The following is a 27135-nucleotide window of genomic DNA, read 5'->3' as shown; positions in this document are numbered from 1 at the left end:
CTTTTCGCATTAGTTTAATTACCTTCCCACCACATCCCGTCCTGAGTGCCATTGCAATCCAGTTAAGAGTGCCCCTCATCCCTATCGTTGTACATGGTCAAGATCAAACACTTTCACCCACACTTGGCCAGTCAGTGTCTATTGAATTGAGTACAGTGTTGATCAACGGCCTTTTGCAGTAGTTAGTTGGGTTTAATCAGATGCCCACAAATGCAGCCACAGGAGTTACTCGAATTCAATATGTCCAGTGAGATGCACCAAGTAATCGGCTCGAGTTGCTGCACCAGCTGGGAACACAGCTTGGCAGAATTCACAGACTTGGGAGTTGAGGCTTGATTCAGAGCTCAGCATGGCTTCATGTCCTGTGCAGCATTCCTCAGCTAAACAATGAGGGCTCCATGAACTCTGCAGCCAATCAGACAACGTAACACTTATCACATAAACACAACCAGTTTGTGTTATTGAAAGCTTTTTTTTTCTCATCCACTCATACATGCACAGACACAAACATTCTCTCACATAAGCACATATTCTCTCACACACACACCCTCTTTCTTACACACACATACACAATCTCTCACACAGTCACTCCAATCTCTCACACAGTCACTCTCACACACATGCATACTCACTCACACACACATACACACTCACACACACTCTCAGTCTCTCACATATGGAATCCCTACAGTGTGGAAGAAGGCCATTCAGCCCATCAAGTCCACACCAACCCTCTAAAGAGCATGCCACCCAGACCTACACCCTACCGTCTCCCTGTAACCCCACATTTCCCATGGCTAATCAACCTAGCCTGCACATCCCTGGTCAGCATGGGCAATTTCCCATGGCCAATCCACCTAACCTGCAAATCTTTGGATTGTGGGAGGAAACCAGAGCAGCTGGAGGAAACCCATGCAGACACGGGAAGAATGTGCAAACTCCACACAAACAGTCACCTGAGGCTGGAATCAAAGCTGGTGTCTGGCACTGTGAGGCAGCAGTGCTACCTCACTGTGTTACCTTAATGCTCACACACTGTCTCACACTCATATACACACACACACACACACAGACACACACACAGACACAAAGTCTCTCATTCGCACTTTCTCTCACACATACACACGCACACACACACACAGTCTCTCATTCGCACTTTCTCTCACACATACACACTCTCTCTCTCTCTCAGCAGTGCATTGGAAAAGCTCTGGTTTGGCAGAATTTTAAACATATTACTTTGGTCTGTTTTGGCTATGTTGCCAAGAATGGATAGTGCTTACTCCCGCCAAGATGTCATTTAAAAAAGCAATTGGGGCCTGACGTAAATCATACAAGCCCAAGTTGTACATTACTAAGGCCCACTGCCTGAATCAGATAGATGTTTAGCCACTCAGTGCTAGGTCCTTTTGTAAATCAGGTAGGTAAAAACAATGACTGCAGATGCTGGAAATCAGAGCAACTGAAGCATCATTGCTAGTCAGACTCTTAAGTGTTATATGGATAGTTATCACATTCACCAGGGAGCTCAAGTTTTAGCTGTGGGCTAAATCTTACCAGAAATTGGCAAAGTATAATTTTTTGGCACATTTCATGGAGGATTTCTCTCTGCGCACCCTAGCTTCCTCATGCTATATTCTCAAACTTGTCTCATTATCTGTGTACCACACCCCTATGGTCTCCTCTCATTGTATTCTCCCACGTGTCACAGGCAGAAGTACTGACCACTGATGAGATCTCCCTGGATTTCCCTGCACCACCTTTAAAACCCAGCAGTGCATTGGGTCAGGCTCTGGCACTCTGCAGCTGCCCTTCACAGTTCCTGTCAATTGCCCCAGACACGTTAGGCAGAAGGTAATTGTCACTTCCCCTTTGCTGACAGGGACCTGGAGGTCCTGGTGGATGGGGTGAGGGGGAGAGCAGGCAGTCATTGCCCATGGAGCCCTGAAATAAAGGTCTGGAAGAGTAAGCAGTGATTTGAAGTCACCAGGTTACTCATCTGACTGACATGTCGGGAATTGTCTCCGTCTACTTTCTATCCTGAGGGTAGGAGAATGGGAATATCAATGAGGCCAGGTGATGTCATAATGAGGCGTTAATGTATGCTAATCAATGTAAATCAGCCTCTCGCTTCTCACTAATGAGAATCTCGTCTCATCGTTCAATACTCCGTTGGAACCTTTTACCTTTGACGTCAATAAGGTCCTCACTGGCCATCTCAAACAATTTTCTCAAATTTCTTGCCAATGACCACATCGTTCAGTGCCTGAGAAATTTCCATCCACTTATGTTTTTCTAAAATCTTTTGCTGAATTGGGAGCTCATTGATATCGTTCAGTACTAGAAAACACAGCACTTTTCAACAGAGTGCCAGCATCAATGACTCTTCGGTGAGGTATAGTGCAAGCTGCACATAAAATCCTCCACACAGCACACACACTGCTTCATCTCAAGAATATGACAGTGGAACCATTCGTACCAACCATAGTCAATTAGTATTGGGTTCTAGGTGGTTTCATGCTGTGGGCCTGCAGTTACTAGGAGTTGTGCTTAAAACTACCCAAATCATTTCAGAGTGGACATCTCTATTTAACGTCAACTCATTAAATTCAGGATCCAAGGTGGAAGGACAGCATGACACACCTCTGCACCTCAAATACCTGGGCTAAGGTTTTCATCCTGCCCAAACCACATGGTACAATCTTTTGTGGAGTCACATTACATAGTCTACTTATTGGCTTTTGGATACTTTCATAATTACTAGATAGTCTTATATGAAAATGTTCCAGACATGTTTGAATGGTGTGACACTGTTATACAATAATAAAATGCAGTTGCCTACCTGCTGTGGCTCCGCTATCTCTGGAGGGATGGAAAGTTCAGGTAAAACAGATACACAATCTGTGGAACGATAGATAACAGCTGAGTTCAAGTTCCTTTGCTCTGGAACGTTTTCCAAATCATTACCTGAGTACTGTCTTTCCTGAAAGAGGTAATTCGATTTTAAAATTATATCCCCCTCACCCAGGATGTGGTGAGAAATATCCATAGCTGGCTGTTCCAATGAACTCCTATCTACATTAAAGTTGTAAGAGCATCTGCAGTCATCATACAAGTTGCTCAGAGAGTCATTAACACTTCCGTCAATTGGAGTTGGAGGTTCTGGTTGATGAACAGTATTCAAGTCGGCTAATTTCTCTGGTTCACTTATGAAAAAGCTGGATTCATCTCTGGTTGGGGGAAATCTGATGTCAAGTCTGGAACAATACTCAAGCTCCTTGCCATGTTTTCTGTCCACCATAATGCCTTGAGAATCAGTAGGAACATTGCAGGCAGCTACCTGGAGGACTTTCTGCTTCTGTGGTCTGAGAAAGGGTCCTTCAGATTGGTCTGGCTTCCCAGCATCTGTGCACTGTATTGGCAGAGTGAATGGCCTTTCTGAAAGTAAGCAAGAAGAAGAATCATGAGAAAACAGAAAGATTTTGACGAAAATATATTTCTCACCTTTAAACATTTTAAAAGAGGATATGGAAACAGAAAATGGAACTATGCAGAAGTTCGGTCAGAGTCTGAGAGAGACAGATGGGTTAGAATTCACTACACGGACAATGGACAATTTGCTTATGTTGAGCCATGGGTCCACAAATGTTGGACACCCTTAGAAAACTACAGCTGGGGGGGAATAGCATCAAAATAAGAGGGTTCAGATTTTGGACTGAGCTGAGGAGCAACTTCTTCACCCAAACAATTGTGAATCTGTGGAATTCCCTGCCCAGTGAAGAAGCCGAGGCTATCTCATTGAATTTGTTTAAGGCAAAGATAATATATTTTTGAACAGTAAAAGAATTAAGGGTTATGGTGAGCAGGTAGATAAGTGGAAATGAGGCCACAAAAAGATCAGCCATAATGTTATTGAATGCTGCAGCACGTTCGATGGGTAAGATGGCCTCCTCCTGCTCCTATTTCCTATGTTCTTATATCTCACTGAAGTTTGCATTATTCATGCATAACACTTTCTGGTAAGTTCCAGTCAGGGCATTGCTGCCAAAATTGATCCTGTCCACATTCAATATGCACACATTCCAGTGGGGATTGCTGCATCATGTCCAAGACCAATTTCCCTCTGCAATCCAGAGGAAATGCAGCTAATTGTGACCTACCCCTCCACCACCATTAACTGAGATCAGCTTTCTTGGCACAGCCTGGGAACAGAATCTGGGATTGCTCTGCTCACTGGATAAATTTGTCTCTTGCATTCATAATCCATGCCAACATATAAATAGGAGTGCTCCAAGGGTTTTGGTGACACCAACTATATTACAGCAGTTCGGCAGCTCTGCAACGTCATTGGATTCAAGCTGAAGTGCAAGCATGAGACGCCTGACTACATTCTTTGGTGTCAACATGGCAATTCTGACAGTTTGATAAAAATAAGAACCAACATCAGTTGATAAGTGCCCCATTAGCAGTGCCTCTAACCATTGGGGGGGCAGCACTAGTGTAAATACATCAACATGCATATTCACGATATCACTGTACATAAATAAAAACCTTGCATTTATGCAGCACCTATAATGAACACAGGATATCATAAAGTACTGCAAGCCAACGTATTTCGCTTGAAGTGTTGTTTTGAAGGTTAATGAAGCAGCTAATTTGTGCAAAACAAAATCCCACAAACAGTAAGCAAATGAATGCCCAATTTATCTGTGTTGAGTGTGTTGACTGAGGGGAGAATGTCGGCCAAGTCTTTAGACAAACCCCCTGCTATGGGATTTGGGGCCATCAGGGGAGTCAGAAACAAGTGGGAAAATCTTGAAGTTAGAATTTAGGGGACCAAAGGGGCAGATTTTCATACAGAGGGTGGTGCGTGTATGGAATGAGCTGCCAGAGGAAGTGCTGGAGACAGGTACAATTGCAACATTTAAAAGGCATCTGGATGGGTATATGAATAGGAAGGTTTCAGAGGGATATGGACCAAATACTGGCAAATGGGATGAGATGAATTTAGGATATCGGGTCAGCGTGGACAAGTTGAGCTGAAGGGTCTGTTTCCGTGCTGTACAACTCTATGACTCCTTGATTTCAAGGTGAATTCAAGAGGCACACTTTCACACTAAGATGATCAGCATTCTCTTTGTCCAAAAGGTTGTGGGTGATGGATCAATCAAAATTTTCCAAGGTTGAGATTGATAAATTTTGCTTTGAATAAGGGAGGTCAGGAGGTAAATGGAGCGAGGTGCAGATTCGCAATGATCTAATTGAACAGCAGAACATTTCTGAAGGAATGAATGGCCCCCCTGCTGTTCCTCCATTCCTCAATGAAAGCTAGTTCTGAAAGGAAAAATAAGCTTTCATGTCAAGGAGTAGACCTGTTGTGTTAATCTCTTCACAATTCTTGCATTATTTCACCATTGTTCACCTTGATGAGAAAGGTTCTCTGCATAAAACACACACATACACCAATGGATATAATATTCTAAGTGCTGCATGATCTTCCTTTTAATCTTAAATCAATTCCTGTAGAATTTTGTCCCTTCACCTTTTATGCTACACTTTATTGATAACATCTCTTGTCAAATGAAAAAAAGTACATCTTCCATCTAACCAACAACTAATGGGAAACTTGGCGGAAGTAGGCACTGCAGATGCTGGAGATTAGAGTCAAGATTAGAGTAGTGTTGGAAAAGCACAGCAGGTCAGGCAGCATCCAAGGAGCAGGAAAATCAATGTTTTGGGAAAATCCCTTCATCAGGAATGAGGCTGGGAGCCTCGGGGGTGGAGAGATAAATGGGAGGGGGGGGGGAGCTGGGGAGACGGTAGCTGTGAGTACAATAGGTGGATGGAGGTGGGGGTAAAGGTGATAGGTCAGAGAGGAGGGTGGAGCGGATAGGTGGGAAGGAAAATTGACAGATGGGACAGGTCATGAGGACGGTGCTGAGCTGGAAGGTTGCTACGGGGTCTATATTGAAAACGTTGCTCTTTACTCACCAGTAGCCATTTCTCTTTTCTCAGTCAACTTCTTAATCATCTCTGCCTGCCTCTCACACACAGATTTCAATCGTCTAAACTCCTGGTACAGCAGTTCAAATGTTTCTTCCATCTCCTTCAAACTAATGGAAAGCAAGAGTTCAGAGTTAACCATGGTAATATCACTTCATAAGGTCAGTTGATAAGTTGAGTCTGAACCATTATATTATCTAGTTTCCATTTTACTGAAAGAGCCAGATCACCCTGGTCCACACAAAGTGTTGGCCCCATAAATCAGTTGGTAAACCTACACACTAATTTGGGTACAGAGCTGGAAAATCCCAAGGTTAATTATTGGTGTACGCTGTACTTACTGATCCTACCCAGGACAGGAATGCACGTGAAACAACTGACCTCAGAACCTCCAGGCTAGGGAAGGGTGAAGAAATTGGAGAGTTGAGTAGAGACTTGTCTCTAATAAATTAAAAACCTTGAAAACCTTGGAATCATTTGAGAACCAATTGGTGTTGCAAGAGAGACGTTTAGGGTTATTCTAGATCAATGAAGTAACATGAGTCAATTAACCTCCTGTAACTTTAATTATCCTGTGAAGTCTCCACTTCGAAGGAAAGTTTGTTCCACAGTGTAGAAGATACAAAACACATCAAAAGAATAGAAATTACTGGAAAAGCTCAACAAGTCTGTTCTGAGGAAGAGTCACTGGACCTGAAATGTTAACTCTTGATTTCTCTCCACAGATTCTGCCAGACCTGCTGAGTTTTTCCAGCAATTTCTGTTTTTTGTTAATGATTTCTAATATCCACAGTTCTTTCGATTTTTTATATCAAAAGAATAGCTGGAAATCAAGACTGAAAAGGGAGAGAGGAACTTAATGAAGAGGCATTTGGATGGGTATTTGAATAGGAAGGGTTTGGAGGGATATGGTGCTGGCAGGTAGGACTAGTTTGGGTTGGGATATCTGGTCGGCATGGACAGATTGGACCAAAGAGTCTGATTCCATGCTGTACATCTCTATGACTCTATGACTCTATAAAATCACTAGAAAAAGGCTCTGGGAAACTACTGGAACTCAAGGTTGACACGTTCCCTGGACCTTAGGACCTGGATTCTAGGGTCTTAAAAGAAGTTACTTCAAAGACTGTAGATGCATTGGTTATAACTCTCAAAGAATTCCTAGATTCTGGCTCAGCCATTGGTGGATTAGAAAATAGCAAACATTCAAGAAAGGAGGAAGACAGAAAGTCGAAACCTATAGGTTAGTTGGCCTAACATCAGTCATAGGGAAAGTTCTAGAATCCATACAACCAGGCATATACAATATGGCTTTGTGAAAGGGAAATCAGGGCTGACTAATTGGAGTTTTTGAGGAAGCGAGTAACGGGGTACCTATAGAAGCAGTTGTAGTGATTAGATTGCAGTCAGCCAGGTGGACCTCACATAGAATACAAATTCCCTGACTGGACCAGATTACTAACCCCAATCGGGGAGCTCTGGCTGATAGATATAAACGGGGTGTGTTATGGACCGGGCCAGACCCCATCAAAATATTTTCGGAAGGCAGCCTCTACCCTAACTTTTTCTTATTTTAAAAGCAGATGTGAAGTGGATGTTCCAGATGTGATGCGACTGGTCAAACCACTCGACTTTAAGAAAAATAGAGTTTATTTAAACACTACAGTTGCAACACGAACAAAAGAAAACGGAATTTAGAATAACTTAACTATTGGAAAACTTAACCGACCCAATACAGCAATATAACCAAGGAGCCATTCCAATCCAGTAACATCCCATAAACACACCCCTTGGCAAAAAGGTAAATTGAAACACCAATTTTTACAGGTAGGAGAGAACAACGTCCAGAGAGATTTTTTTTTTAGATTTTTTTTAGATTACTTTACAGTGTGGAAACAGGCCCTTCGGCCCAACAAGTCCACACCGCCCCGCCGAAGCGCAAACCACCCATACATTTACCCCTTACCTAACACTATGGGCAATTTAGCATGGCCAATTCACCTGACCTGCACATCTTTGGCCTGTGGGAGGAAACCGGAGCACCCGGAGGAAACCCACGCAGACACGGGGAGAATGTGCAAACTCCACACAGTCAGTCGCCTGAGGCGGGAATTGAACCCGGATCTCTGGCGCTGCGAGGCAGCAGTGCTAACCACTGTGCCACCCACATGTCACCGTGCCGCCCACATGTCAGAGAGAAAGTCAGTCAGGGTTCATTAGATGAAGCTTGCAAACTTCCTGGACTCCAGCATCGTGTGGTTGCCACAACTAAACCAAACAAGAGAAAACCTGAACTGGGAGAGCTGGCCACTCCCCTGCCATTGTCAAACTAGGCTCTTTCTCGACCCCTCAGCACCTCTGCTTTTATGACCTCTCTTTAAAAAACCCAAGGACAAAATAACCTTGTTAAAGTGACAGCATTGTCACAACTTCCAGAGGTTCTGTTCACTCTAAGAGCTGGCTCTGAGGGAGCTGGATCAGTGTCAATGACTCTCCACATGGAAATAAAGGATAACTTGGTGACAGGATACTGGCCTCTGTGGAGTTATTTCAGGGGTGACAAGAGAAAAACACGGTCCTGGAGAAATTCACTCGCAACAGTTGTCTTTGAGTTGGGGGTAAGCATTTCTGACATCCTGCTGTTATTTGGGAAGGTTGACTCATTTGATCCAGCCATCGAAGACTGGGCCTAGCATATTGAAAGAATGTGTTATTTTTTCTGGGCAAATGACATGGTGCAGATTGAAAGCAATGCGGACTCGAGACAGCAAAAGAGTCCCATTAAGCCTGAACTGAGTAAGAGAACTATAGACTGGTTTCCCAGAGAGTGCACACTCTGGAAAGTCCACTTATGTGTGGGTTGGAAGAGTTAACTTGTTAAGCAATATCCAAATCCGAACCAATCAAAATAAACGTCTAGTTAAATGGTCACCGAGTTCTAATGGAGATTGATGCTGGTGCAGCTATAGTAGTGATCGCAGAATCAGTCTTTAACAAAATTCATTCTGGATTCCCAACCCTATTGTTTGTGCAAGACCACAGCTAGACTGAGAACCTATACCAGGGAACTGTTACAGATGAAGGGTACAATTTCAGTTCCGGTCCCTTATGAGAAGCAGCTGGTTCAGTTCCCACTGATTGTAGTAAAAGGCTCAGGCCGAAGCTGGATGGGGTAGAATTGGTTGAGAAAGATTCAACTTGATTGGCTCAACATTTTCCAATTGGAAAATAGTTGCCTGAGTGACGTCCTAATTAAATACCCAAAAGTTTTTTAAGAAGGTTGAGGGACTATCAAAGGAGCCAAGGCCACCTTATATGTTTCCCGGGAAGCAGTTCCATGATTCTGCAAGGCCTGCCCTGTGCCATTTGCCTTACGGGCAAAAGTAGAGGCAGAAATCAGGAGGCTGGAAAGGGAAGGAATCATCAAACCAATCCAGTTTGTGGAACGGTCAACACCAGTTGTATCGATTGTGAAGCCTGATGGGCTTTGTGGTGATTTTAAACAAACGGTAAGTGCTTTTCACAGCTGGATAAATATCCAAAGCCTCCTATAGGGGGTTTATATGCAAAACTGGCAGGGGTCCTGGTCTTCACAAAGCTGGACATGAGCCATGCATACTTGCAATTGCGGTTAGATGAGAATTCTCAAAGTATGCTACAAATAATACTCATAAAGGTTTGTCCCAACATATGAGACTGCCATTTGGGATATCATCAACCTGTGCCATTTTCCAGTGGGCAATGGAGAACATCTTACAAGGTCTACCCCAAGTCATTATTTATTTGGAGGATGTGCATAACAGGGAAGACCAATAAAGAACATTTAGAGAATTTGGACATAGTGCTTAAATGTTTTTCCCAGGAGAGTATATGCCTTGAGAGGGAAAAATATATGCTCCAGGCACACCAAGTGATCTACTTGGGCTACAGAGTTGACAAGACCAGGTTACACCCTTTGAAAGATAAAGTGAGGGCAATCAAAGGTGCCCCGATTCCCACATCTATACCAGAGCTTCGGTTTGAAAAAGGGCTAACCTTGTTTAAATGGTCACGTAGGCAAGACATAGCCTTTAGGGAAGTGAAGAAGCAGCTGTCATTGTCTAAGCTGTTGGCTCACTGTGATCCCAAGCAAGATCTGGTGCTGACATGTGATACTTCCCTGTAAAGTGCTGTGTTCGCTCACAGATGGCCCAATGGAGAGGAATGCCCGATAGCGTGTACCTCCTGGACTTTGGCTGATGCAGAGCGCAAATACAATGAGATACAGAAGGAAATTTTGGTGTGAGAATGTTCTACCAATACCTTTACCGATATAAATTTGTCATAGCAATGGACCACAAACCCCTGCTAGGGCTACTGAAAGAGGACAAGGCTGTGCCAACCATAGCTTCAGGTCGAATTCAGTGGTGGGCTCTCATTGAGTGCATACAATTACAAATTGGAACACTGTCCGTGAGGCCAAGTAGCAAATGCGATGCCTTGAGCCGCCTCTCACTGGCAGATACTTCACCAGTGTCGCTGCCACTGGAACAGTCCATTCTGGTTTAAACTTTCTGGACATCCTTCCCGTTATTACTGACAATATCCGACTGTGGATACAAAAAGATCCGATCCTGGCAAAACTAAAACAGCTGGTGGTAATGAGGGAAACAAAAGGGCCGTCACAACCAGAAATGAAACCTTTCTGGACCTGGTGAGACCAGATCAGCATGAAGGGTGGCACATTATTATGTGGAGCAAGAGTGATTGTCCTTTGCAAAGGTAGCCGCCAGATACTGACTGAACTCCACCAGGGTTTCCAAAATGAAAATGTTGGGGAGACATTATGTCTGGTGGCCAGGGTTGGATGTTGACATAGCTGCATTGGTGTGGCAGTGCCCAGAGTGCCAATAAAGGAGAAGGATTATCGCCAGCAGCTCCCCCACACTCGTGGGAATGGCCAGGTAAATCCTGGACTCGGTTACGCATTGACTTTGCTGGTCCTTTCATGGGCTCTATGTTTTTAGTCATTGGGGACGCCCAATCAAAGTGGTTGGACATGCATAGAGTTCATTTGTCAAACACAACGACATCTTTTGCAATGCACAGAGGCTCCCAGAAGTGTTGGTCACAGAAAATGGGCCACCATTAACCAGCAGGGAACTTGAGTATTTCCTAAAGTCAAATGGCATTCGACATGTAAGAACAGCTCCATACCATCCATCATGCAATGGTCTGGCAGAAAAAGCATTCCAAACTTTGAAAGCAGGCTTAAAAATACTGAAGATCTAGACTCCAAGCGGGGTCTCTCGGTTCCACGATCGGTCAATAAATATTCGCAATTGGTCTGGCTTTTAAGACTTCATTTTTTATTTTTCATATGGACAGGCACAGAACATCCAGAAGCACAAAAGTTATACATTTCCGTGTTCCTCAGAGGAGTTGTGTACATGGCTTAAAATATAGGTATTTTTATATTTTTCTCAAAGAAGGGTACAGGCCATGATCGCACAGTACATTCAAACAAATACCAATTAATACACAATACCACTTTATTTGACAGTTACTTGGTCCAATGATATTTCCTGGGAACCAACTTTCTTTTCTAACACTCAGGCCACCCTTATCCCACTAACCGAGTCATTGCACCTGCAGCTGAAGTTCAGCTAGGAACGGCCAGTAATGTCTTATCTAGTCTAGTTATTTCTATGCTGTAAAGGGTGCATTGTTGGCTAATTTCTATTAAAGCAGACTGGTTACTCAATTATGCAGCTATAGCAGTATTAGAAGTAAGTAACTTTAAAAGCCATTTTATGCAGCTTTCGCAGAATTGTCAATTTGCAGCCTAGAAGCCATTTTGTCATATTATTTGCATCGAGAAGTCATTTTATTGCCGCCTAAGTTATTAAGAGCATCTGTTAAGTGGTTGTTCCTGACAACAACTAGTTACTTCAGCCTGTATTCAGGTTTCAGATCCTCAATACCAAACTGTCCCAGTTCCTATTTGATTATAAGAACACCCCTCATGCAACTACAGGGATAGCTCCAGCAGTTGATAATGGGGAGAATACTCCACCATTAAACCTGATCTTACAGACATGGGAAGGGAAATGGGTAAAATGGCATCAGGAACACCAATGCCAGGCACAAGACCCCTCTAAGCGGGAGAGGCAGTTTATTTCAGGGGACGAAGTTTAATGTCAAAATCACTGAAACAGCCCTGTGTGGTTAAAAGGCATGGTTGACACAAGGTCTGATCTCATGACATACAAAGTTTAGGTAGGTGAGGCAGTCCTGAACAGGCACATGGATCATGTGAATGCTGCAAATTCGTAAATGGAGCAGAAGAATAATATACGTGGCCCCTCAGAACAGCCTGAAAGGCTGTCAGAACCCATGAGTTCTGCACCTCTATCTTGTGTTGAGGAAACCTGAAGTCTCAACACTGTTACTGCCTGAAGGTGAATTTCAGTCAAGATGCTTTGGGCGTAACAGGTGGGTCCAGTACACACTGCTGGTATCCAAGGCAGAGTTGGCAGAGCTTCATGCTCTCACCCTGACCTGGAAAAATTCATAAACTTCGCTTCCAGTTTCCATCCCTCCATCACCTTCACCTGGCCCATCTCCGACACTTGCCATAAGACCATAAGACCATAAGACATAGGAGTGGAAGTAAGGCCATTTGGCCCATCGAGTCCACTCCGCCATTCAATCATGGCTGATGGGCATTTCAACTCCACTTACCCGCATTCTCCCCGTGGCCCTTAATTCCTTGTGACATCAAGAATTTATCAATCTCTCACTTGAAGACATTTAGCATCCCGGCCTCCACTGCACTCCGCGGCAATGAATTCCACAGACCCACCACTCTCTGGCTGAAGAAATGTCTCTGCATTTCTGTTCTGAATTGACCCCCTCTAATTCTAAGGCTGTGCCCACGGGTCCTAGTCTCCTCACATAACGGAAACAATTTCTTAGCGTCCACCCTTTCCAAGCCATACTTTCCTTGACCTTTCTGTCTCCATTTCCGGCAATAGTCTATCCACTAATGTCCATTACAAGCCCACTGACTCCCACAGCTATCTGGACTACAGCTTTTCTCACCCTACGTCCTGTAAGGACTCTATCCCTTTCTCTCAGCTCCTTCGCCTCTGCCGCATTTGTTCCAATGAGGCCACTTTCCAAAGTGGTGCTCTTAATATGTGCTCCTTCTTCTCCAACCGTGGCTTCCCACCTACAGTTGTTGACAGGGCTCTCGACATCGTGCGGTCCATCTCATGCGCCACGACCCTCACCCCCTCCCTCCCCTCCCAGAACAAGGATAGGGTCCCTCTTGTTCTCACCTTTCACCCCACCAAGCTTCACATGCAAAGAATAATCCTCCGCCATTTCGCCAACTCCAACACGACGCCACCACTAATCACATCTTCCCTTCTCTCCGCCTGTCTGCATTCCGCAGAGATCATTCCCTCCGGGACAACCTAACCCACTCGTCCATCACACCTAACACCTCTCCCATCATACACGGCACCTTCCCATGCAATCGCAGAAGGTGCAACACCTGCCCCTTTACCTCCTCCGTGCTCACCATCGAAGGCCCCAAACACTCATTTCAGATTAAGCAGCGTTTCACTTGTACCTCTTTCAATCTGGTCTATTGCATTCGTTGCTCCCAATGTGGTCTCCTCTATATCGGAGAGACAAAACGCCGACTGGGTGATCGCTTTGCTGAGCACCTTCGGTCTGTACGCAATCAGGTCCTGGACCTCCCTGTGGCTTGCCACTACAACACACAATCCTGCTCCCATGCCCACATGTCTGTCCTGGGCCTGCTGCAATGTTCCAGTGAAGCTCAACGCAAACTGGATGAACAGCATCTCATCTTCTGACTAGGCACATTACAATCTGCCAGTCTCAACACTGAATTCAACAACTTCAGATGATTATCCCATCTTGACCCCTCTGTTTTCATTCTGCTCCGTAATTTTATTTCATTTATTTTAGTTTTTATTTTCACTGTTCTGTACCTCTTATTTCTTGATTGTCTCTCTTTCTCTCGCTCCCTACTCTCTCATCACCTTTTTCCTCTCCTCTTCCCTCTTTGCTACCCTTCTCCCCTGTTTTCCATTTTGCCTCTGCTTCACCCATCCCCCACATATTTTGTCACATAGCACTGGTTTCAGCCTTGGTCATTCACAGCTCCTAATCTCCCTATAATCTCTCTATGCACTGTCATTATCATCTCTTTATTGCTACCTTTGCTTCTGGAGCCATGACTCACCTTCCCTCAGCCTCATATAAATACCTCCCTATTTCTCCCTTTTTTTAGCTTTGACAAAGGGTCAGTTGGACTCGAAACGTCAGCTCTTTTCTCACCTTACAGATGCTGCTAGACCTGCTGAGATTTTCTAGCATTTTCTCTTTTGGTTTCAGAGTTAGCAGAACTAGACCTGGTACAAAAACGTCCCAGGAGAACATTACAGGAAAAAGAACAGGCCTACGTTCCAGGACTTGGAGGGGGAGGGATGCAGTGATTATAATAAGGTCAGCCAGGTGGACCTCATAGAATGAGTTCCCTGATTGGGGCTGTTAACCTGGTCCAATCAGGGAGCCCTGGCTGACAGATAAAAACTGGAGTGTCCCACACCTGCACACACACACCATGGGTGCTGGGGAAAAAATAAGCACTACCGCACTTAGGTGGTAGTGTGGGGGAAAAAAAAGAAGAAGAAAAAACAACAAAAAAAAAAATAAAAAAAAACTGGAGTGTCAGAGGTTCTGCTCATTCTGAGACATGGCTCTGAGGAAGTGGATTAGTGTCAAAGTCATAAAGGGTGACCTGGTGACAGGATACTGGCCTCTGTGGAGTTATTTCAGTGGTGTATTTGGATTTCCAAAAGACATTCATTAAGGTGCTGTTTAAAAGATGACACCACAAAATAAGAGCTAATTGTGTCAGGGGTGATGTGTTAGGAAGGATAGAGGACTGGCTAACTAACAGGAAGCAGACAGTTGAGATAAGTGGTTGTTTCATTTTGGCAGACTGTATTAGTGGAATGTAACAGGGATCAGTGATTAGGCATTAGGTATCAATAACTTTGAAGGCATGAAATGTTTGGTCACTAAATTTACTGGTGATACACAGATGTGTAGGAAAGAAAGTTGGGAAGAGGACACAGAGTTTTGAAAGGGGATAACGTGATTAGGCATAAATTTGGCAGATGGAGTATGGTGTGGGTAAATGTGAGCTTGAATCACAAAGACTACAGTACATGTAGAGCAAGTAATTGGGAAGAAAACTGGAATGTTGACCTTTATTGCAAGATAAATGGAATATACAAGTAGAAAAGTGTTTCTACAGCTATAACAGGACTTAGAAGAACTGCTTCTGGAGTACTATATCTGTACAATTCTGCAGGCTAAAGGTGTCAATGGAGTATGCCTTTGAATTAGAGGATCAGCTATAATCATGCTGAATGGCAGAGTGGGCTCAATGGGCTGAATGGCCTACTGCTGCTCCTATTTGCTATATTATGGAGGGATATAGTTGCATTGCAAGGTTAGCTCAGCTGATTATAAGATTTAAGAAGCTGGCTTACGACAAAAGCTTGAGCAGGTTTGGCCTACACGTATTGAAGAGAACATTTCCTTTTTGCATATAAGTCTAGAACTAAGGACATGGCTTACAAATAAGACACTTCCCATTTAAATCGAAGATGATGGGAAATTTCATCTTTCATAAGGTCACTTGTCTTCGGAATTCACTACATCAGAAAGCAGAGGGAACTGCGTTGTAGTGAATATAATCCAAGGCTGAGTTAGACAGATTTTTGATTGGAGGGGATTTTTATCATCTAACTAAAGGAGAGACAAGTGAAAAAGGGCCACAGAAAAGATTAACTAATGGCAGAAATCAGAGATAGCCTTTTTTAGAACATGCACAAAGCTAAGTAAATGTTAGATCAGATTTGAGCATTCACTCCCCCTCGTATCCCACATACACTTATGTTCTGATGATCATTGTACCATTACAATACGGTTAGAGGTCAAATGTACAACATTTTATTTTTAGGAAAACACATCTGTTGGATATTCCTTACACCAGTACCAGAAGGACATAAACATAGCTGAAAACTCAGTCTGGTTGGTATAGTGTTGCACATGAGCAGTGAAGTATCCCATTGCACGTGCAAAGAATCATTAACTGTGGGAGACACTTACACCAGAATCCGATTAAAATTTCATTGTTAATTTGTTCTGCATAAAGTTGAAATTCATTTTGTAATTTGGTTGATATGGTTCTAGCAGAAAGTGAGGTAAACCTCAAACAAACAAACAGAAAATACTCAACAAGTCAGGCAGCATCTGTGAAGAGAAACAGAGTTAATATCTCAGATCACCAGAGGTAAACCTCACTGGTAACCTCCTACTCAAGGGGACCAGCAACCCACTTAACAGTCAAATATACTCCAAATTATCACACTCTCTTTCAAACTGAATGTGTTGAATGGGTCTTTTTGTTCTATGGTGTGTCTGTCTACTTTAATGTGGATTTGTTATTTCTTGTATGGTGAATATTTATTTTACTTGTTTTAAGATGAGTTCATTTGTGTTGCCTGAAGTCAATATTTAACAATGAATCTATTCACTTTATTCAGGTGGAGACACATGTTTTAAAGCAAACAATTCCCTCCTGCCCCTCTCAGGCCAGAGAACCAATCTGAACATTCTAAACAAATGAGGTCTTGTTAAGTTGGATAACAAGGAAGTCTTCCACAAGTGACCCTTGGTCAAATTGATCAGTGAAGTGTTGGCACAAATTAGATCGGTGTTTCCATGTATTTGATGATGCCCTAATGTTACTATTTTACTAAAGGTATATAGGTAATCCAAGATGGAGGACGGGAAAAATTTCTGGCTGTAACAGCTGCTCCTTTATTGAGGTATTTTAGGTACTGGAGATGATTTCCTCAAATTCCAGGAGCAGCAATTACTGTTTTATATGCTGTTGCATTGTTTTGGAACTTTGAAAAAAAAAGTCAAAACAATAGCAGTTTTAAAAGGGAGAAGAACAAAGAAAGCACATGTTGAGGTCAGTGCAGGAGAGAAAGAGAGAGAGAGAGAGAAAGAAACTGACACAGCAGTGAACCTGCACAGTAACTGCCTTTCCTGTTTGAATTCATGTAATGCTGGACATCGGAGTGCATCTGGGAAAATTAACAAACAGTGAAATTCACAACTGATCTTGGAGGAACCGTTTGGGCGAAGTTCAGAGCACAGAAGTAGATAAGTGTATTGTTTTTAAGTGGGACCTACAGAACGTCTGCAGTAGTGAGTAGAGTGGGTTCATCCTTGATTATATGTTTTTTGAGACATGTCTCTTGATTAAACTTAAAATATAAGCCATAACTATTAATTTAACGTGGGGCAGTGTTTTGTAGAGGAATAAGACAATGTTATTTTCTGGGTCTGTAGATTGTGAAGGAGCAAAAATGGCCTTTAGTAGAGTGATATGTGCTTCTTGTCAGATGTGGGAGTTTAAAGAGAGTTGAAGGGTTACTGCAGATTATATCTGCAATAAATGCTGTTGGTTGTGAATCTTATCAGATCGAATGGATCGGTTGGAGAGACAGTTAGAAGCAATGAGGAATTTGTAACAGCAACAGTATGTGATGGATAGCAGTTGTAGGAAGGGGGGGGGAAGTCTCAGATACAGTTACAGAGATGGGTTAACTCCAGAAAAGGTAAGAACGGTAGGCAGCTAGTGCAGGAGCCTTCTGTGGCTATACCCATTTCAAACAAGTATGCTGTTTTGGAAAATGTAGAGGGTGATGGATTCTCAGAGGAACGTAGCATGAACAGCCACGTTTCTGGTATTGAGACCGGCTCTAATGCAATGAGGGGTACGTCGGGTTCCAAGAGATCAATTGTGTTATGGGACTCTCTAGTCCGAGGTACAGACAGACGTTTCTGTGGCCAGCAGCGAAAAATCAGAATGGTGTGTTACTTCCCTGGTGCCAGGATCAAGGCTGTTTCAGAGAGGATGCAGAATGTTCTCAAGGGGAGAAGGGCCAGCAAGACGTCATTGTCCACATTGGAACCAAAGACATAAGAAGGGAAAAGGTTGAGATTCTGAAGGGAGATTACAGAAAGTTAGGCAGAAATTTAAAAAGGAGGTCCTCGAGATAGTAATATCTGGATTACTCCCGGTGCTACGAGCTAGTGAGGGCAGGATTAGGAGGACAGAGCAGATGAATGCATGGTGGAGGAGTTGGTGTATGGGAGAAGGATTCACATTTTTGGATCATTGGAATCTCTTTTGGGGTAGAAGTGACCTGTACAAGAAGGACGGATTGCACCTAAATTGGAAGTGGACTAATATACTGGCAGAGAAATTTGCTAGAACTGCTCGGGAGGATTTAAACTAGTAAGGTGGGGGGGGATCCCAGGGAGATAGTGAGGAAAGAGATCAATCTGAGACTGGTACAGTTGAAAACAGAAGTGAATCAGTCAGGGCAGGCAGGGACAAGGTAGGACTAATAAATTAAATTGCATTTATTTCAATGCAAGGGGCCTTACTGGGAAGGCAGATGAACTCAGGGCATGGTTAGGAACATGGGACTGGGATATTATAACAATTACAGAAACATGGCTCAAGGATGGGCAGGACTGGCAGCTTAAGGTTCCAGGATACAAATGCTACAGGAAGGATAGAAAGGGAGGCAAGAGAGGAGGGGGAGTGGCATTTTTGATAAGGGATAGCATTACAGCTGTGCTGATGGAGGATATTCCCGGAAATACATCCAGGGAAGTTATTTGGGTGGAACTGAGAAATAAGAAAGGGATGATTGCGATTGTATTATAGACCCCCTAATAGTCAGAGGGAAATTGAGAAACAAACTTGTGAGGAGATCTCAGATATCTGTAAGAATAATAGGGTGATTATAGTAGGGGATTTTAACTTTCTGACTGGGACTGCCACAGTGTTAAGGGTTTAGATGGAGAGAAATTTAAGTGTGCACAAGAAATTTTTCTGATTCAGTATGTGGATGTATCTACTAGAGAAGGTGCAAAACTTGACCTACTCTTGGGAAATAAGGCAGGGCAGGTGACTGAGGTGTCAGTGGGGGAGCACTTTGGGGCCAGCAACCATAATTCTATTAGATTTTAAATAGTGATGGAAAAGGATCGACCAGATCTAAAAGTTGAAGTTCTAAATTGGAGCAAGGTATTAGGCAAGAACTTTCAAAAACTGATTGGAGGCAGATGTTCGCAGGTAAAGGGACGGCTGGAAAATGGGAACCCTTCAGAAATGAGATAACGAGAATCCAGAGAAAGTATATTCCTGTTTGGGTGAAAGGAAAGGCTGGTAGATACAGGGAATGCTGGATGACTAAGAAATTGAGGGTTTGGTTAAGAAAAAGAAGGAAACATATGTAAGGTATGGACAGGATAGATCGAGTGAATCCTTAGAGTATAAAGGAAGTAGGAGTATACTTAAGAGGGAAATCAGGACGGGCAAAAAGGAGACGTGAGATAGCTTTGGAAAATAGAATTAAGGAGAATCCAAAGGGTTTTTACAAATACATTAAGGACAAAAGGGTAAGGGTGTAGGTTTGCTCGCTGAGCTGTAGGTTTGATATCCAGACATTTCATTACCTGGCTAGGTAACATCATTAGTGGCGACCTCCAAGTGAAGCGAAGCTGTTGTCTCCTGCTTTCTATTTATATCTTTCTCCTGGATGGGGTTCCTGAGGTTTGTGGTGATGTAATTTCCTGTTCATTTTCTGATGGGTTGATAGATGGCATCTAGATCTATGTGTTTGTTTATGGCGTTGTGGTTGGAGTGCCAGGCCTCTAGGAATTCTCTGGCATGTCTTTGTTTAGCCTGTTCCAGGATAGATGTGTTGTCCCAGTCGAAATGGTGATTTTTTCCATCCGTGTGTAGGGCTACGAGGGAGAGAGGGTCGTGTCTTTTTGTGGCTAGCTGGTGTTCGTGTATCCTGGTGGCTAACTTTCTTCCTGTTTGTCCTACGTAGTGTTTGTGGCAGTCTTTGCATGGAATTTTGTAGATGACGTTGGTTTTGTCCATGGGTTGTACTGGGTCTTTTAAGTTTGTTAGTTTTTGAGAGTGTTGGTGGGTTTGTGTGCTACTCGGATTCCGAGGGGTCTTAGTAGTCTAGCTGTCATTTCTGAAACTTCTTTGATGTATGGTAAGGTGGTTAGGGTTTCTGGCTGTGTTTGGTCTGCTTGTTGTGGTTTGTTCTTGAGGAATCTGCGCACTGTATATTTTGAGTATCCGTTCTTCTTGAATACGTTGTATAGGTGCTGCAGTGTGTGGTGGCTCGTTGGAATCACAAAACGAAACAAGATAGAAGAGACATTTAACATCATCAACAACACCCTCACAGGCATAAAGTTCACCAAGGAGGAAGAAACCAACAACAAACTCGCATTCCTGGACGTCACAGTCGAAAGAAAGGACAACGGAGAACCTCAAACCTGCGTATACAGAAAACCGACAAACACTGACTAAATACTTAACTACACCAGCAACCATCCCAACACACACAACCGAAGCTGTATCAGAACACTATTCCAACGAGCCACCACACACTGCAGCACAGACGAACTTCAGAAAACAGAGGAGAACCACCTATACAACGTATTCAAGAAGAACGGATACTCAAAAAAAACTATAGTGCGCAGATTCCTCAAGAACAAACCACGACAAGCAGATCAAACACAGCCAGAAACCCTAACCACCTTACCATACATCAAAGAAGTTTCAGAAATGACAGCCAGACAACTAAGACCCCTCAGAATCCGAATAGCACACAAACCCACCAACACTCTCAAACAAAATCCAACAAACTTAAAAGACCCAGTACAACCCATGGACAAAACCAACGTCATCGACAAAATTCCATGCAAGGACTGCCACAAACACTACGTAGGACAAACAGGAAGAAAGTTAGCCACCAGGATATACAAACACTAGCAAGCTACAAAAAGACACGACCCTCTCTTCCTCGTAGCCCTACACATGGATGAAAAAAAAACACCATTTCGACTGGGACAACACATCTATCGTGGGACAGGCTGAGCAAAGACATGTCAGAGAATTCCTAGAGGCCTGGCAATCCAACCACAAAGCCATAAACAAGCACATAGATCGAGATGCCATCTATCAACCCCTCAGAAAACGAACAGGAAATTACATCACCACAAACCCCAGGAACCCCATCCAGGAGAAAGTTATAAATAGAAAGCAGGAGACAACAGCTTCGCTTCACTTGGAGGTCGCCACTGATTATGTTACCTAGCCAGGTAATGAAATGTCTGGATATCAAACCTACACCCTAAACCTCAACCTGAGCTACAAACCTTCACAAACCTTGCACAAAAGGGTAACTAGGGAGAGAATAGGGCCCCTCAAAGATCAGCATGCCGGCTTTTGTGTGGAGCTGCAGAAAATGGGGGAGATACTAAACGAGTATTTTGCATCAGTATTTACTGTGCAAAAGGATTTGGAAGATATAGAAAGTAGTGAAATAGATGGTGACATCTTGCAAAATGTCCATATTACAGAGGAGGAAGTGCTGGATGTCTTGAAATGGGTAGAGGTGGATAAATCCCCAGGACTTGATCAGGTGTACTCTAGAACTCTGTGGGAAGCTAGAGGAGTGATCGCTGGGCCTCTTGCTGAGATATTTGTATCATCGATAGTCACAGGTGAAGTGCCAGAAGACAGGAGGTTGGCTAACGTGGTGCCACTGTTTAAGAAGGGTGGTAAGGACAAGCCAGGGAACTATAGACCAGTGAGCCTGACGTCGGTAGTGGGCAAGTTGTTCGAGGGAATCCTGAGGGACAGGATGTACCTGTATTTGGAAAGGCAAGGACTGATCAGGGATAGTCAACACGGCTTTGTGTAGGGGAAATCATGTCTCTCAAACTTGATTGAGGTTTTTGAAGAAGTAACAAAGAGGACTGATGAGGGCAGAGTGGTAGATGTGATTTATATGGACTTCAGTAAGGCGTTCCACAAGGTTCCACATGGGAGACTGATTAGCAAGGTTAGATCTCATGGAATACAGGGAGAAGTAGCCATTTGGATACAGAACTGACTCAAAGGTAGAAGACAGAGGGTGGTGGTGGAAGGTTGTTTTTCAGACTGGAGGCCTGTGACCAGTGGAGTGCCACAAGGATCGGTGCTGGGTCCTCTACTTTTTGTCATTTACATAAATTATTTGGATGCAAGCATAAGAGGTACCGTTAGGAAGTTTGCTGATGACACCAAAATTGGAGGTGTAGTGGACAGCGAAGAAGGTTTCCTCAGATTACAACAGGATCTTGATCAGATGGGCCAATGGGCTGAGAAGTGGCAGAAGGAGTTTAATTCAGATAAATGTGAGGTGCTGCATTTTGGGAAAGCAAATCTTAGCAGGACTTATACACTTAATGGTAAGGTCCTAGGGAGTGTTGCTGAACAAAGAGACCTTGGAGTGCAGGTTCATAGCTCCTTGAAAGTGGAGTCGCAGGTAGATAGGATAGTGAAGAAGGCGTTTGGTATGCTTTCTTTTATTGGTACAGGAGTTGGGAGGTCATGTTGAGGCTGTACATGACATTGGTTAGGCCACTGTTAGAATATTGCGTGCAATTCTGATCTCCTTCCTATCGGAAAGATGTTGTGAAACTTGAAAGGGTTCAGAAAAGATTTGCAATGATGTTGCCAGGGTTGGAGGATTTGAGCTATAGAGAGAGGCTGAACAGGCTGAGGCTGTTTTCCCTGGAGCGTTGAGGCTGAGGTGTGACCTTATAAAGGTTTACAAAATTATGTGGGGCATGGATAGAATAAATAGACAAAGTCTTTTCCCTGGGGTGGGGGAGTCCAGAACTAGAGGGCATAGGTTTAGGGTGAGAGGGGAAAGATATAAAAGGGACCTAAGGGGCAATGTTTTCACGCAGCGAGTGGTACGTGTATGGAATGAGCTGCCAGAGGAAGTGGTGGGGACAGCTACAATTGCAACATTTAAAAGGCATTTGGATGGGTATATGAATAGGAAGGGTTTGGAGGGATATGGGCCGGGTGCTGGCAGGTGGGACTAGATTGGGTTGGGATTTCTGGTCGGCATGGACAGGTTGGACCGATGGGTCTGTTTCCATGCTGTACATCTCTATGACTTTATAACTCTACTGCAGATGCTGGAAATCTGAAACAGAGAAATGCTGGAGAAACTCGGCAGGTCTAGCTGCATCTGTGGAGAGAAAAACAGAGTTAATGTTTCAAGGCTGATATGACCGCTTCAGAAGAGTTTTTTCTCACTACAGATGCTATTAATCCTACTGAGTTGGAATTGTTGTAATATTTAATTACATATTAAAGGAATATAAATATGTCCACTGTTAGAGACTGATTTCATTTACTGTTTGATGTCTCAGTTTTAACTTCATTATAGTCTGATTATAGAATACTAATGGATCACTGTCTCTCTCATTTGCCTGGGGATTGCCAGTTATCCATCCAGTATTCGTGTCACCTATTCTGTAGATTACAGGAATTTCTGTAGCTATGAAAGCACTGGAAATCAGATTCCATTCCATTGCTACAGATTCCATTCCAGGCAATGTGCTAAAGTGAGTTAATATAGTGGTGATGGAGGAGAAGGAAGAAGTAAATTAACCATAGCAATAATGACATTGTTCTAAAAAGGAGTTTTATTTATGGTTAAGTTGCACAAGAACCTGTGGGTCTTGCTGTGTATATCATGAATCATGAAGGGACTGCCATGGTCCCAGGCTATGGTGCACAAAATGAGAGATTTGAGTGTCAAGCCAGAGTCAAGATTTTAAAAGACAAGAAACTAGACACTGAGAATTTCCAACATGAAAATCAGAGCTGGCAGCAGGGATGACAGCCTATTCTGTGATATCCCAGTGTTGGTGAGTTCTTCCAGCCACGGCAAGTGGTCGACTTGTGTTAGCATTGGACAAGAGGGTTGACATAGAGGAAGGGTATTTGGAATAATTAGATGAGATTGGGGATGATGGCACAAAAAAACTCATTCGGCCTCATGGAAAGAAACCCTCCATGAAAGTCAACAAAATTAATATGCACCCCAAGAAAATAAGGTTCAACCCCACATCTTGAAATAAGATGGATGATGGGCAAGCAGGAGAGGCTTATTATTGCGGTAAACATGTACCTGGCAAAAAAGCAAGAGCCAGTCTGTCTTGCACAATTATCAATTTATTATACAAACAAGTGACAAGCTATGTCCATCACGTAAAACCTGGGAGATGCTAATCACCACAAATATTTTTATTTTCTCACCACTTCTCTGTTTCTCTCTTCCTGTTATTTCTATTTGTCTTTCTCTGCTCACAGTATATCTGGGTTTGCAATTACAAGTGCTACTTTTTAGTTATTGGTGAGTGAGAGAAAATTCGAGGCAATTATGCAGGCGCGATGATCCCAACATTCACTGAAGCAGTGGTAGATCTCCATTAAAATATATAGGTTTTATTTTATAGGGCTGATAGCTTTAACACAGTATCTAAATTAACATAAGGGCGACATGGTGGCACAGTGGTTAGCACTGCTGCCTCACAGCGCCAGAGACCTGGGTTCAATTCCCGCCTCGGGCAACTGTTTGTGTAGAGTTTGCACATTGTCTGCGTGGGTTTTCTCCGGTTTCCTCCCACAGTCCAAAAATGTGGAGGTTAGGTGAATTGTCCATAGTGTTAGTTGTAGGGGAATGGGTCTGGGTGGGTTGCTCTTCGGAGGGCCAGTGTGGACTTGTTGGGCCGAAGTGCCTGTTTCCACACTGTAAGTAATCTAATTTTTAAAAATTAATAATAGCAGGATGATTCCCTATCTCCACCAACCACAACAAACACGCAGTAGATTCTGCTGGGGAGCTACAGCCAATAATCTTATTCCTTGTTATTATTGCTATGAAAGAATCCCTCTGTCTGGAGCTTGTCCAGTGTCAGCTAGACTGGCTGATCAGACTACTTCACTTGTCAGGCTTTGAAGAAAACTCCAAACAATGCAGTACCTCTCAGCCCGAGAATTAGTGATGCAAAAGCAAAGTCAAGTCGATGCTAGAATCTGAAATAAGAACAGAAACTGCTGGAAATACACAGCAGGTCAGGAAGCATCTGTAGAGAAGGAAAGTTAATGTCTCAGATCTGTGACCTTTCATCAGAACAGAAAATGAATGGCTAAGAATCATTGTTCACAGCAGCAAACACAGAAAAAACCTAACTCACAGGCAATGCAAGGTGACCGGTGTCAGTGGCAGCATGTGTCAGCCCAAATGAAAGCCTTTGTGACAAGAAAATAAAAAGTGGTAACAAACTGAAGTCAGTCTAAGTATCTGTAGTATAACAATATTTTTACAGGAGAACAAAAGCACTGTTTGACCTAACTTCTCTTCAAAGGCAGGATAGTGAAAATGGATCTGTTTTGCTGTGTGTAGCTCTTCTCTCCTCTTTCTCCTCCCCACCCCTATCAAGTACTCTTGTGCTCTTGTGAAAATGCTGATGGTTACAGACGATGCCTGATTAAAACGATCAATCCACAGCACAGAGGCACTGCAAAGGCTCAAACTGGGACAACCTTCACCTATATTACTTCCAGTTTCAGATAGCCAAGTGAGTTTTTGAAAAGCAGAAGTAAAACACAATTATAACTGATATACAAACGAGAATAAAAATACACAATGAGAATTTCCTGTATTTATATGATGGGGAAGGAGAGTGGATAAGTTGGAAAAATGTGAAACCCCTGAATATGTCCTGAAACGTTCCATTCTGTCTACATAACCCATTGGGTTAACCAATGCTTTGAATAGCATAGAGAAGAATATATTCAAATAGGTCCCAATGAGACACAGTGCATAGAAACAGCAATAGAAACAGTTTTTCTCAATATTCACCATAATCCTTTTACAAAAGAAACATTTGTTACGAGACTATTAAAGCTGAAGAATGAAGTAACACAGTGCACCTGGTCATATCGCTTCCCATTGAGATAGCAGAGAAAGGGGAAACTGGTTACTGGATTCCTTTCACAGATCTGATGCTTGCTGGTTTCAAAGAATAAAAGAATGATAACAGACAAGAGTCCATTATCCTTTGCTTCTCTGCAAAAACAATCCCTTGCCACTCTCCTGCAGCCTGCAAATATTCTCTCAGACAATCTCTTTTGAGACCTTGATTGAACCTGCCTGCACCACACTCTCAGGCAGTACATTCCAGATGCTCACCACTCACTGCATAAAGTTTTATTTTCTCACGTTGCATCTTTTGCCCATCACCTCAAATCAGAATCCTCTGGATCTCAATCCTTCCTCCAATGAGACTAGTTTCTCCCGATCTACTCTGCACAGACTTTTCATGATTTTCAAATCCCCTCTTAATCCTCTATTTTCCAAGGAGAACACACCCAGCTTCTCCAATCTATGTAGGTAATTGAGCAGAATTGGTGGAGATCTAAATAAACAATTTGATTTTCTTATTCATTACCTGTTTATTCTGATCATCCCAAGCTCCAGTATTTGGACCAGTAACAGAAATAATTACAAATTACAGTAAAATGACAGCAAAAGTAGCTTTTAGATTTATTGTTCCTGGATTTTCAAAGTCATTGCACAACTGACTTTGATATCAAAAGTGATAGCAAAAATAAAGCACATTGGTGTATTTGTCTGCACGAACTTACTGGATTTTCCCTGCCATCTCCTTGGTGGTGGTGATCAGTTGGCCTGAAATTGTCCGTCTTTACACCAGTTGTCTCTCCAATGTACCACTGCATTTGCTCAGAATCTTTACTAGGAGCACAAATGCTGACTTCTGGTTTCGGTGGGACTTTCCCAGCAGCTGTACCAAACAACCGTAACAAGTCAGTGGAACAGGAAACACTGAGATCTGTTCTCTTTTCATTTTAGAATCATCTTTTTTGTAACTCTTGTTTGCTCCAAACATTCACTGAAAATATGAATGTTTGCCATTGCCTTTCCGCCATCATCCCTTTAAGTAACATTCCCCAATCTATCATAGCCAACATCACAGAATCCCTACAGTATGGAAACAGGCCATTTGACCCAACAAATCCACATTGACCGTCCGAAGCATAACCCACGCAGA

The 27135-nt window shown here is 43.1% G+C and overlaps 1 protein-coding gene across 2 annotated transcripts in view; it reads right to left on the bottom strand.

The window, feature by feature from the left end:
* LOC122543354 (TRAF family member-associated NF-kappa-B activator) overlaps positions 1-26910 on the bottom strand; it is a 64333-nt gene extending 37423 nt beyond the window's left edge. For both annotated transcript variants that reach the window (XM_087985539.1, XM_087985540.1), the window contains exons 1-4: positions 26711-26910; positions 5992-6113; positions 2843-3438; positions 23-405 (exon numbers count right to left, since the gene is read on the bottom strand). In XM_087985539.1, the coding sequence (XP_087841665.1) occupies positions 226-405; positions 2843-3438; positions 5992-6113; positions 26711-26727 (915 nt within the window). In that variant the 5' untranslated portion in view covers positions 26728-26910 and the 3' untranslated portion in view covers positions 23-225. The remainder of the gene's footprint in view (positions 1-22; positions 406-2842; positions 3439-5991; positions 6114-26710) is intronic.
* Positions 26911-27135: the final 225 nt, after the last annotated feature.

Source organism: Chiloscyllium plagiosum, unplaced genomic scaffold, assembly GCF_037043375.1.
Source record: "Chiloscyllium plagiosum isolate Xiang-an unplaced genomic scaffold, Cpla_swu_hap1 HiC_scaffold_53X, whole genome shotgun sequence".
In the NCBI taxonomy this organism is placed as follows: Eukaryota; Metazoa; Chordata; class Chondrichthyes; order Orectolobiformes; family Hemiscylliidae; genus Chiloscyllium; species Chiloscyllium plagiosum.
This window is presented reverse-complemented; position numbering and strand designations above follow the sequence as displayed.